Source organism: Lissotriton helveticus, chromosome 3_1 (genome assembly GCF_964261635.1).
Source record: "Lissotriton helveticus chromosome 3_1, aLisHel1.1, whole genome shotgun sequence".
NCBI lineage: Eukaryota > Metazoa > Chordata > Amphibia > Caudata > Salamandridae > Lissotriton > Lissotriton helveticus.
In genome coordinates, this window is record NC_136061.1 from 856,594,044 (window position 1) to 856,607,579 (window position 13,536).

A 13,536-nucleotide genomic window follows, 5' to 3' on the forward strand; every position below is an offset into this window, starting at 1 on the left:
TGTTTTAAAGCAGTCCATGTCCATTAAAGAGTGGTCCTGCTTTTAAAAAAAGTTTTCTGTTTAGAAAAGCACAGGCCATGCGTTGGTCCTGTGCACCACTGTCTGTGTACTCTCCAAGTCTACAATCCATGTTGCCCAAAGGGGAAGCTCTGGGTGTCGGTATCTGATTAGTCTAGCCTTGAGGTTTTGATATCTTATAAGGTTTGTGACCGAAATTGCAGCCACAAACCATTACGATATTTCTCTTTAAATTGCAAACAGGAAGGGGAAGCTCTTTTCACACCCCTTTCCTACTTGCGATTTAGACAGGGTCTGAAAAGCCTTTTTATGAGTTGGAAAGACTTTTCCAACTTGTGAAAGGACTTTAGAAATGAGTAGATAGACATTTAGTGGTCACTAACCTATTGAATGTTTAGGCTTTGCAACCGCCGAATGCCTTTGTACATCAGGCTCTACAACTCAGGGAGGCAAAGATCTGTCAACAAAAGGATCAGAGAAAAGTCGAGGCTTACAGTCAGGAAGATCAGAGTCTGCCAACAGTGGGATCTGGAAGAAGTAGAGGATGGAACTCAGGGATGCAAAAATTGATCAAATATGAGAGATGGGAGACCCAACCCACGTAAAAACTAGTTGAGCATCAGTGGCCTCGCAAATCTACCACTTTACCATCTAAAGTGGGGGTTGCCACTAGATCCCATTGTCTGGTTATGTGGGCACCACTAAACGTTTATTAGTTTTACATTAGCCTCTTCTGTCTGCAGATGTGAGAAGTTGGCCTGATGTGCAGTGTTCACTATTCTAGTGATCACTATATATCAGTCCAAACAACCCTTATTGATGATTGGTTGTAAGTCAACCTTATAGACCAGCTATCCTAGTAGCATGGATACGAGCAGTCTAAGGCTAAGACTCTAGAGGGCGTGTTAAGCCAGCTGTTTTACCATCACATTACCCCTTGAACACCCAGTGAAAGGACACCACACAAGTGTTATGAAAATAAACAATGTATTTATTAGAATCACAACAACCCTGTACTCTTTATGAGGACAGGGTGCTAAGCACACAACAAAACTCTTATGAAAATACTTAAGTTAGCACGTTATACACAAATGCCCGAGGGGCACGAAAAACCATATACTCTAAAAGTGGAATGCGAGATTACTAGCAGGTAAGTACAGTACTAATAGGCTTTGGAATCGCTAGGACTTGACTAGGGAATCGTTAGATTACTTCTAGGAGACCTAGGGGACTCGGGTGCAGAGTGTGCACTCTCACGCGGGATGCGGGACAAAGTCTATGGAAGCTAGTAAAGGCAAAGTTAGTGTTCACGGGCGAACCCGACCTGGTAGGGAGAAAACGACAGTGGATCCTGACCCTTGGATAGTGAGGCTATGCTGGGACACCGAAGTGCCGAAGTTACCTAGCCCAGGGGCTGCAGCTACATAGGTCTGAAAAGACGTCGGGAATCTCGTTGCCGGACCAGGAGCCTGGAAGAAGGAAGTTGCTGGCAGGCGACCAGTGAAGGAAAGTTCGATGGATCCAAGCCTGGATCAAGGAAGAAGGAAACCTGAAAGCAGAGGGGACCAAGTTCTTGAATCACTAGCCAGTGATTAAGTGGGCACCAGGATGGCACCGGGCGAAGTCACCGCAGTCAGGTGAGTGGGCGCTGCTGGGCTCTGCAGTCTCTCGGACCAGGAGGCGTTGTCGGCGACCAGGATGGAGGTGCGAGCTGTCCCACGAAGGTTCTTGCTGTCGACGTCGCTGGACCCAGGATTGGGCAACAAGTCTTGGCAAATGCAAGGCCCACGCGGTGGACCTAAAATGGCGTCTTAGCCGGACCAGGAGGGTCCAGGGTACTTCTCCGATGGAGGGAAGCAAGGGCCAGTCTGGAGCAACCAGACCAGCAGCAGTGTTGTCGTCGGGCGTCGTTCGGAAGGCCACAAGCCAGCGGGCTAGTAGCCAAACAACGCGGTGAGCAGCAAAAAGCAGAAGGGCCCCACGCCAATCGTGGAGATGCTGGGGGGCTGCTCTTCGGTGTTGGAGCTGCTCAGGGTGGGGGCTTCTCGGACCCCAAAGCACTCACCAGGAAATTACTCGGTGGGCTTGCTGTGCAGAAGTCGTGCAGTCTTGGCGATGGCCGGTCCCTCGAGGTCTCGTCGCACCCACGGTTCTCAGCTGTGCTGTAGAGGTGGGTAGAGGTCAGAGGTGCCAGGGAAGCCGGGTCTCGTCGAGCTGGGCAGTCGGATTCCGGAGGAAGGACGTGCAGCAGACCGCAGTGTTCTTAGATGGTGCCTGCGGATGCAGGGTGACTACTCCTTAGTCACAAGGGAGAATCTTGAGGAAGAAATCGTGAAGTCCTTTCGTGGAAAGTGGTATCTTGATTCCAAAGATGATCTGTTTTGGAAGGGGGCCAGTCCCTACCTTTATCTGGGAAAAGGGGGCTGGCACGCGACTAAGTCCTGCCCTAGGGGTGGGACCAGGAGGGGGGTGGTTACACCCACTTCCTTGGCGGGCTTTTCCCCAGCACAGGGTCTGGAGTGTCCCTGGAACTGGTTCAAGCCAGACTATGCACAGTGAGCACCGGGGTGCCACGTGCAGTCACCTTCCTCTGAAGCCCTGCCTACCTACAATACACAAAATCCTGTCTGGGATGGTGCTGGCACCGCCCCTGGCAGGAAACCCTTTGTCCTTATCTCCTGCTCTGGGAGGACTCCCAGCAGCAGGAGGGCAGACTTGTGTCTCGGTGGCAGCATCCATTTTGTGGATGCTAAGGCTCTGTCTGACTTTAACCGGGGTTAGGGGTTACATACATGTCGTGTCCCTCTAGAAGGGTGGAATGCTAACCCCGTCGCCAGAATTGGCGAGGGGTTAGTATTCCAATTCGTATGACACCTTACTCGACATGTTTTGATAAAGCGATACCAGAGTTGGCATATAACCGCGAGGATTATAATGCACTTAAGAGTATATGGTATGCGATATCATGGAAACGGCTAAGGGATGGATCCCGAAAGCCGCAGACAGGCTCAGCTCATGCCAGAGCACCATCTCACACGATTCCAAGCACTCTGCCTTCAGGATTGTTAAGGCCTGCCATAGGAGTGACTGATAGGAGATCTGTGTGTCCATTTTAGGGTTAGATATAGGTATACTATATCTAAAGCAAAGGGTGAGTACACCACCTTGCCCCAGCTGTCGTGCAGCCAGTTGTGTCAGTTTAGTTAGTCAGCCCAGGGGTGGCATAATACATGCTTCAGCCCCTGGGAGACTTCTGGGTACACCTCAGCCCTGGGTACAGGGACTTGGAGAGGGCCCAGTGCCAATTCAGTACCTGAGTACAATTTGGATAGAGAGAACAGCTAGGCTGTGGGTCTGATTAGCAGGCCCACAGCCAGGGAAAGTCGTAAACCAGTGCAGCAAAAAGCAAAAATCTGGGTGATCATAGGATTGCAGACCCTACTCTCCTACAGCAGACAAATGAGCATGCCAGGACAGGGATCAGGGTTGGAGTTCAAGGGCTTTTAAGTGAGCCAAGGTAAATGAAGGAGAGAGGAAGAGGTGATGAAAAGATGAGAGAGTAGTAAGTAGAGAGAGCGAGAGAGAGGTGATAAAGAAAAAGTAAGGCGAGAAAGAAAGATGGTAGAACATGGAACGATGAAGAAGGGAAGGAACATATGATTAAAGCATGAAAGAATGGAAAGGTGAAAGGAAGGAAACATAATAGCCAGGAAGCAAGGAAAGGTGAAATGATAGGCTGTACAAGGAAAGGATGAAACGATAAAAGATGGATGAAAAAGTGAAATGATTAATGAGTGGATGGATGGAAGGGTGAAAGAATAGATGAAAGCAGGCATGAATTGATGGATGAGTGACTAGAAGGGTGAAGGGATGAATTGGTGGGTTGATGGATGGATTCATGGGTGCATGAAATGGTCACTGGATATATGGAATATTGAAAGGATGGATGGATGGGCGAAAGTGTGCCTCGATGGCAGAAACCAAGGATGGATGGGGAAGTGGTCATTGGATGGAAGGATGGTTAAAGGAGAGATGTAAGGGTAAAGGTTGGAAAAGTGAAATGATGGATTGAAGTTTTGAAGGATGAACTGACAGAAAAGTGGATTTGATGGTGAAGGCAACTATAAGGTGGGGCTAACTTGATTGATTCACTCAGTGTCAGATCAGGTTTGGCTCAAAGTGGGTGGTATTTTAATTTTCTTCCTACTGCTTGTTTGGCAAACATAGAACAAGAAAACATTTGCCCCATTGAAAAATAGCAATTAAGCTTCTCGCCTTCACAGGCCTTCATGGACTCCTTGAAGGGCGCAGGCCAGTTGACTTTTGTGCAAAGCTCTGGGCGGGTTGGCAATTAGATGTAGGTTGGATGTTGTGCACAATTCTAGAAACAAATAGAGGAATGGGCATGGAGGGTAGGAGAACGCTTGGGAATATATGAGTCTCTATGCCATGCTGTCTCAAATACAATGCAATCTACCTCTTCTGCATTAATGTCCCATATTGGTTCCACCTAGTCACTCAAGCCAGTACTGCAGCTCATCTAGTACATTCTGTCTGCTCACCTCAGGTCACAGCAGCATGCCCCTCATCACCCCCGTCCAGTTGAGATCTGCCTGCTAGCCCTTGCTTTCATGTATAATTCACTCTTTTGTGCCTCATCTCTCGTCCCTTTCACTCTGCTGGCTCTCTTCTATCTATTTGGTGTTCTCTTCCCTTGCTGAGTCCAGCTACTCACTGCCTTCGCCCTGTCTCCTCCCTGCCAGTGTATATGGCTTACCCGTGCTTCCTCCAAGACTACGCACCCCAGCTCTTCACTGGTATGTGAGGTATTCCCTCCTCTACTTGTCGCTCCAAACCCACCCGTGGTGTTCTTCATCTGTTGATTGGGCGTGCTTCTCGCGGCCCCAAGCCTAGCCTGCTGCTCTCCTTCACTCTCTTTCTTATGCTATCATGTGACCCAAGTCTTGCTTGCCTAACGTCCTGTTCTTGGTTGTCAGCGTGTGCTGCGGTGCATAAAAGAACGTACAAGGAGCTGTGCTTTCAGATTAATCTATACGAGGCAAGTGCCGCGAAGCCTTTTATTTAACAGTGCGCTATTTTATGGGCAGAACCACACTGGAAGACACCACTGGGTGTCTATGCAGTTGGGCATACGCAAGACTACAACGGTTCCACCAGTTCCTTGTTTATACTTGGATGTTCCTAGAACGAGGAGGGGATTTCCCATAGCTGTTCCTGGTGTAGTCAAAAACGTAATTAAAGCTTCCTTACCATTGGATTTTCCGGGTTATTAGTCTAATTACCACGCTAAACCAATCCAACTTTCGAACGACACATGTTCAGACTCATATGGCCCTCTGTTGTAGGCTGTGCTGCTCGGTGGTTTGTGTTCCTTTCGGTGTGTTATTACTGCATACGTGTTAAGTACACGCGGGCGACTGTCAGTGGCTCTGCCTCTCCTGACCCCGCGTTTCCTGTCTTGCAAGGAAGTTGTTTTAACCTGTGAAGCTGAGCCTAGAAAAAACATGTAAAGTGTATCTCGTTCTCGGCCAGTAATAATTTCTAACCAGGGATGGCGAATTTATTTCCTCTACCGCCAGAACTCTGTCCGCGAGTGAAAAGATGCTAAGGGGGATATTTACAATAAAATGTTGGAGCGCGATGTTATTCCAAAATTGGTAATGCTGAGCTCTGAGATTTTTTAAATTCAGGGATGCGCCGTATATACAAAAGTGCAATGCACCCCTGCGTTTCCCCTTGTGCTGGTGCTAAAAAAAGCTGCCTAGTGCCAGGGCAGGCACCCTTGCGCCATGTTGCAAGGGTGCTTGTGCTGCAGGGGTGATTGTTTATGTGCAGGAAGAGACACCTTCCTGCACATAAATAATCTTTAAAGGCTAGTTGCTGTTTCCGTGTGTGCTTTCTGCAGCACGCATGGAACAAGTACAGTACGAGGACAAATTAATAATTTCTCCTCGTATCGCCATCCTAAGACCAGGTTTTTCCTGGCCTTAGTTTTTGGGGCTGTCCCATCCTTGTAAATGTGGGGCAGCATCAAAAAGCAATGGGTGTTGCGGAGGAGCAGCCACTGCTGCACCCTTTGCACGCCCCTTTAATACCAAGTTCAGTGTGAAAACGGGCCTTATTTACAAGGTGGTGTTTAGCCATGTTAAGTGTTTTAACGCCGCTTTGTAAATAAGGAGAAGGGTTATCATCACCAGAATGTCACTAAAACTGATGTTCTGGTGGTGATATCCCCTTGTAAATATGCCTAAATCTATTCCTAAACACACAGCCAGGGCTGAGAAGGATGTAGAAACTGCCAACTTACTTCATTTTATAACTCAGTGAGACTGTCATCCTCACACCTACAGGTGGCACTCAAGTTCCACTCATTGTCCCTTGTCACACCTCCACCCCCCCAACCAACTTTTTTTCACCGGGGACCTTGATCTGCAACACTGAATGCCTGCCTTATAAATACTGAAATAATACTAAATAGTGAAAGTCTGATGAAGTTCCTTTGGTCCATTTCTGTGGCCGGGGCTGCACGCGTGCTGAAGCGTGGCAGCCATTTTCCAAGATTCCATTTCAGAAGCCCAAGGAGATGACAGTCTGTAAAAGACAGGGGTAAATGCAAAGTGTTTGCGGCTTACACTGAGGAGCACGTGCCTTCACATCAGGATGTGGAGGATCTAGAACTCACAGGGCAGCCTCAGAGTGGACTTGCAGTAACAGTGACTACGGGGCTGCCTCCGGCGAGGGCAGCTGGGCTCCAGAGGTAGAGGCCTCACATGTTGGGTCGTTAGTGACGTTCGAACATGTGGCTTGAGACATGGCTGGGATGTAAGTGGTGTCCAGATGCTGAAGCGATGATTGAACAATCCAGAGGAATCACAACATGTATTTGGAGGAAATGGCAGATTTGGGGGTTGGGGTTGGTGCCAGTAAATCCCTACGGTGGTATGCTTAGGTAAATATGTAAGGAGTGTTGTGTTTAGGGTCTTATTTCCTTTGTAGTCTCTGCTCATTACAAGGATGTTTAAATAGAGAATTATTCGAAGTCAACAGGTTGTGTAGGACTCAATCAGAATTAGGAAGTTGATAGAGATGGCTAGAGATAGAGGGCCAGATTTATCAAATTGTCACACAACACAACACAGCAAGACACTGTTGCTGTGCTGCGTGGTAGGGAGAGGGCACGAATGTACCATATCTACTAAGATATGATGCATTCGTGCCATTGTGCACGGATGCCTGCATTACAGGTGGAATTGCTTTTGTACAGGAAGGAAGACCTTCCTGCACAAAAACCATCCAAAAAGGCATGTTCCTCTTTCTACATGTGCTGCACAATGCAGCACAAGTCGAAACAAATCTATAAATCAATCAATGGTTTGTAAAGCGCGACTACTCACCCGTAGGGGTCTCAAGAATGAGGAAATGACAAGGAGAAATAAAGATATTGCTCCTCATTACACCTCTGTTGGAGAGGCGTACCATTTTGAAGCAATCCCAAGTTTACTGATTTTTGTAAATGTGAGATTGCATCAGAATCCATTGGGTGGATGCATGGGAACGCTCCACTCGTGGAATGCCTTACCAATGCAGAGTAATGCAAAGTTGCAATTTTCACTGCCTTGCGGTACTCTGGATTTACTAAGCCCCGCAGAGCCACTCAAGGTGACGCAAGGGCAACATCAAGAGTTTATGCCTTGATGTATGCCAAATATTTGGGATTATGAGTAAACAAGGCAAGAGAGACATTAGCCCTCAAAACGCTTCATGCCTTATTACGAGTTACCCGGGCCATCATATGGTAAGTGCTCACCCCAGAGTTAACTCTGGGGTTACGGAGGTAGCGGGTATTGTGACTGAACCCTCGCAGGTTTCACAGAGAAATGCGGAATTACTGGGTGGGTCCTTACTTTTGGGTCCAATTCACGCGGCGATTCCCCATTCCTCCTATACTTTCACCTGGAGATTTTTATTGTTTAGAACAGCTGAAAGCTCATGTGAAAACTCCTATTACCCTGCCCATCCAAATTGTTAGGCCACTTTTGAGTGCACCTCACCTCAGAATGTCCCGAAATGGGTTGGTTAGATGATCTGAGAAGTTAATTACCAACCTGGCCACGTTAACAGCTCTTGCAGGATACTGTTCAACTGAGAGGCACAAAGAAACTTTCCAAGAAATCAAGACTTTAGTTCTAACACCACAATGGCATATTTCTTCCAGTAGAGGGCACCAAACCGTGTGGGAGATGCCATTCCCTGCAATCCGGGATACGTTTTGCTTCAAGAAGATAAAGCAAAACATGTTCGCCAATTCCACATAGGTGAAAGTTCTTTGGCACCGAGGAGAAACACCTACTGGGGATGCCAAAGGCCCACGTGTATGTTGATGAGCATCACTTACGAGTCATTTTGGACCATATGTGGCTTGTATACCTGTTCGAGTGAACTGCTCATCATCATGCCCAACAACAGAAGGGCGATTCTTCAGATGGAGGAAAATCAGCTGTATGCAGAATACTGGTCGGCAAATGATTAAGGCGCCTTGCTGAAACCACTTAAGTTCAATAAGACAGAGGGCCTGCAAATAGGGATAGAAGGACACGGAAAGCAGCGTCCCGGTGGGTTGGGGGGGGGGGGGTGCAGCCTCAATCACATGATAGCAGGGCTGGCTTTAGTGCTTGTAGCTCCCAGTGCGGCAATCATTTTTGGTGCCTCCACTCCTCATGACTGTCCCCTGGTATTCTCTCACTACCACCGGGCAAAAGTGCCCCTTATCTCTCCAATCATATGTTTATTGCTAAACACAGCACCCCCTCCTCTAGTCAGTACCCCCCTCAGCGCCCAGTGGGACGGCACCGGTCACACTGCCCTAAAGCCAGCCTTGCATGATAGAGACTAAGAATGACCCATAAGCCCATCATGTAGAAGAGAAGCCTTCCTCTGCTGATGTTCTTCTGTGTAGACATTGTTACATCCAAATATCAGTAAGGTATGGAGAGGGGTACACACCAATTAGTGCAAATTAAAGGGAAAGTCTGGTTCACAGAAGACAATGCCACTGATGATCTTGCTGATCATACAGTTTACCAAGGAGATAAACACATATGACCAGGTAGTAAGGAAGCATGAAAAAGTGAGAGAAAGTTAGCATGGATTTCTGTAGAACATCCATTGGGTGACGGCTACTGGTCTTGGTGGACAATTGTTTTCAAACCAATGTGGTATGGTCTCCATTGGCAGAGGTACTCCTTCCTTCTGAAGATAAAAAAAGATGCTGGCCCCAAATGGTTTTATTTATGAGATTGGAAAGCACAAAAAATCATTCTTCCAGGAAAAAGAATTCCAGGGGTATCTAGAAAATGATGACATTCAGCATGAAATGAACCCGCCCCACTGGCTTTAAACTAATAGGAAAGAAGAACACATACATACTCACCTCAATGAAACTCTCCAAACTAGGGGAAGAATTAATAATAGATCTGGAACGGGCCGTGGATTAGTTGCTGAGAGAATATGGTAGTGTTACGTAACAGATATTTTAATAGTGCTGTGTTATGTGGCCATTGTTATGGCTTTGGAGGAACCCTTGCTGCCAGTGGTTGTATGTGGTGGTCACCAGAAGTCATTTTAGCAACCAAGATGTATTTTCATTAGCAGACTTTGCCCCAGAGATAGTCGGGAAAAGGCAGAAAAAGGAGAACGAATGAGGATGAAAATAGTGATAAATGGAGAAAACAGCTGGAAAAAGAACATGTAAGAATGAGACGGAGAGGAAGTGTAGGGTGGCGGAAGAAAGATTCTTGAGATGGAATCATGACTAGACAGCCTTGGTTATCGCCAACCCCACCAATTGGCAGCATCAGCTGGGGGACCCTGAATTAAAACTGGCTCCTTTCACATTATTTTTACAAATGAAGCATTGGGAGGCACGGCACACATTCCTTGACTAGATGTGCCACTATGACCGTTACTGGGCCCACCTATAGCAGGGACCATACCCTGCCATGAAATGTGGACTCCAATAATTGGAGGGAAGAGAAACAGAAAAAAGACTGAGTGAGAAAGTTAGCAGGAGCAAGAAGCTCTGAAATCCAATGTGTTGCGGGTTGCGGGTCATGGATGGATGTCCAGGAAACAAATTTCACATGCCATTCTCCCCTGGCTACTGACACTGACAGAACGCAGAGGGAACATGACGTCTGACGCAAGTGACAATAGTACCGCCACTCTGAACATAGCTATGTTCAAAACATTCAGGTGAAGAGAAGGCACGCGATGACGAAGAACAGGACTTTTCATCACAACCATCTGACCATAATGAGAAACATTTACAAAGGTCAGTGGGCAGCCAAAACCCGCAAATGAAGGACATGAGGGTGGTTGTGGGAAAGATAGGACGACCAGCTCACTGCAGATCATTTCCTATAAGTGATGTACCTATGAATCGTTGATTTCTGGTATGTTAGTCCAATAAGTTCAATGGAAGCAAAACAAGACTACAACTCTCAAAGTGCATTAGGCTATCACACCAAACTCCAGGACTTGAGCAGTGTCTACAATGACCTTGAGAGCGGTGATCACCCTTGGGCAGAGTTTCCTAAACTGTGGATACCGACCTGCTGGCTGGTCGCCAGCCTATTGCTGGTAAGTCAGGAAAGTCCAAGCAATCAATAAAGATGCCTTTAAATTCCGTATTTCACTTCTCACATTTGCTGGCTTCCAAGACAGGGATAATATGTCAGGCTATGTCTTCTGACAAATTGCTCCTTATTAGTGGGGCTTTGTGTTTACAAACTTCTCTCTCTTTGCAGTCACAAAGAAAAGTAAAGTGAATTATGTGTCAATCTTGCTGAGTACAGGGCTTATGAAAGGAAAAGCTGTTGGATGTCGTTTTTAAGCAACCCACAACAAAATTAAAAATACCTGTAAATGAACTGTTTGCATTCAGCAGTTACGAAAGTAAAAATAAAGCACATTTTTTGTAAATTCTGAAGGGTTCTAGAAATCACAGTGCACTATCACATGACGCTTTATTACTTGCCTCATGTCCATTAAAGGTAAGTGATCCACGAAAGTTTGTTATTAAAGTTGGATCCTGGTTCTAAATATTTTGTGAAGCACTACCCCAGGGCAAAAGAGCATTCGACAAGTAAATCAAACTGGGGAAAGACGCAAAAAGGCTCTGTGTGTCAGACTTGCAGCACTGCCACAGCCTCACCTGCCCATGGTGAGTTGAGCGGTGGGTGGGACCTACTGCCCGGTTTTATGGTTTTTGAAAGGAACGTAATGTACATGGCTCGTGTAAAGAAATGCAGCGCCCTTGAAATGGGCAAAATGCACACCAACTTTTACGCATCGGTGCCACTGGGACACTTGAGCAAGCAGTGAAGGATTGGTCCCTTGTTTTGGCAGGCACTCTATGCAGAATTATGTTCTGATGACATCTAGGTATACCCGTGTGCACCCCAACCCCAGCACAGAACAGTTTGGACCTTTCAAATGAGGACATCTTGAAGTAGGGTTGACATTAGCCACTAACGTAGATTCACCAAAATGCTAGGGGTACAGGAAGTAAGTGGATAAGTAGAGTGGAAACTTTGTAAAGTATGCAGGACTCAGAGGTCTGCTAACTTTCTGTTCTTGCTGCCTTCTTGACCCTTGTGACCAGGGGTGGCAAAGGGAGTGCCTAGGGTACAGAAGGACAAGGCAATGGTAGCAGCTGCAATCCATGGCTACCCCAATTTACGTCCATTCTATTAACAATGAACACCAGATCCACCATTGTTAGCTAAAAAAACAAACTGCGAGTGTGCACCAGACTGCGCAATTAAAGTGCTAATAAGTATGTGCTGAACACTTGAACATTGGATAATATTAGGGTATGAGTGCAGAATAAAATTGATTTGGCACAAAGTAGAGGGAGAGTGGGCAGAATTGCAGTCTCTTTCATGACTTTTGGAGGTGGAACTAACAAATTCCCTTGTGAATGAGGGTTGGTGATCATGCTACAAGGATGTATCCGGGCAAAATAAGATAATGACACTTTTGTAACAAGGAAGGCAGTGCCCAACTAGGTTATTGAAAAAAAGCTGAAAGTTCTGGTACCTTGTAAAGTCTCATTGGGTGAGGAAAGAGTAACTTGCATATCAGGCTTGCTAAACACGCGAGTGACTCTTCCCAGCTCTCTAGGACTTTCAGTAGCACAGCTCGCCTGATGTGTGACACATTTTTTTTTTTTTAAAAACGACCTTTCAGAGTTACTTACTTGTGACTTTATTTTTCAGCCAGTAAGTCACTTTTACACCTACAACACTGGCAGCGATAGTTCCACCTCCCATGTCTCACAGAATGAGGTTAAATAACCAGGTGAAAGGCCGTAGAACCCAAATGAGCCATTTTTATTTTTATATGTCACCATTTCAGAACTGAGGTGGGCAGAAACACAATGGGCCATTGTAGAACTGAAAGGTTGTCAGGGTGCAAACCAATCAATGACAGTCATCAGAATGTGAATATTGCCAACAATTGCCTACCTATGTGGAGATTCTGCGTGTTTCTTCTCTGTGCTATTTGTAATTCCCTATTTTCCTCATTCATTATTTGTTACCTCCACTGACAGCGAAGCTTCCACAGCGATGGTGCAAAGCGGAATTTTCCTACACACCAGAGAAACCAGATGAGTTGGAGCTAATGGCTGGGGAAATTGTGGAAGTTATTCAAGAGGTAGGTTGATGCTCTTTTATTGGGCTGTTAGAAGGCTAGTTTGGAGAGATCGGCACGCGTGGATTACAAAATTGAAATTAATGAAGCATAATGGTATAAATGATACATTTGAATGATGTATTTAGGACACAAACCTTCACACTGTGGAATGACAAGATAAGATCCTGCTGGGTTAAGGCAGAAAGAAGCATTAATTGAAAGGCTGGTGCACTCACTTCCCTAGCGCATTTTATCTAGACATCCAGTTGGGCTGCAACTACAAGGGCTGATGCTCTGGACTATAGTAATTTCTGCTATCTAATTTGCCATTCACATTCTAAAAAATAAAACCGTTTATAATCTAAAAGGAAATATTGCCTTGCTCATGTATTTACAGATAAATAAGGCATCTGATCCGTGATCAATATGCCGTTATTCAAACGTTCAAACTGCATATCTTCTTGTTTAAGCTTGAAACCATCAATTTTAGCTTTTAAATATCGCCATCAAACATCATACCATTACAAATAATACTAACTGATCGTCTACGCAATGTTAAATCTCTGGTGTTTCAATATGCTGCTTACAGCTGTTAGTATTAGCCATGCTGTCACTTGTGTCTACATTAGAAGGATGATTAGTTAATTCGGCCCTTGCAGGAATCAAAGTTCACAAGATTGGGAATCCACAGTTCTGTGTAGTAAGCTCTTTAACCTAGGTAGATACTGCATGAGCTCTAGAAGTTGGGTAATCAAAAAGACAGCTTCCAAAACGTTTTTCAGGGAAACCCTGATCCAGAGG

General features: G+C 46.0%; 1 protein-coding gene across 3 annotated transcripts in view; it reads left to right on the forward strand.

Annotated features, from left to right (window-relative positions):
* The window catches only part of SH3D21 (SH3 domain containing 21), a 286,954-nt gene that overhangs the window by 168,185 nt on the left and 105,233 nt on the right, over nt 1-13,536 (forward strand). For all 3 annotated transcript variants that reach the window (XM_078681198.1, XM_078681197.1, XM_078681199.1), the window contains exon 4: nt 12,653-12,756. In XM_078681198.1, coding sequence (XP_078537324.1) covers nt 12,653-12,756 — 104 coding nt within the window. The remainder of the gene's footprint in view (nt 1-12,652; nt 12,757-13,536) is intronic.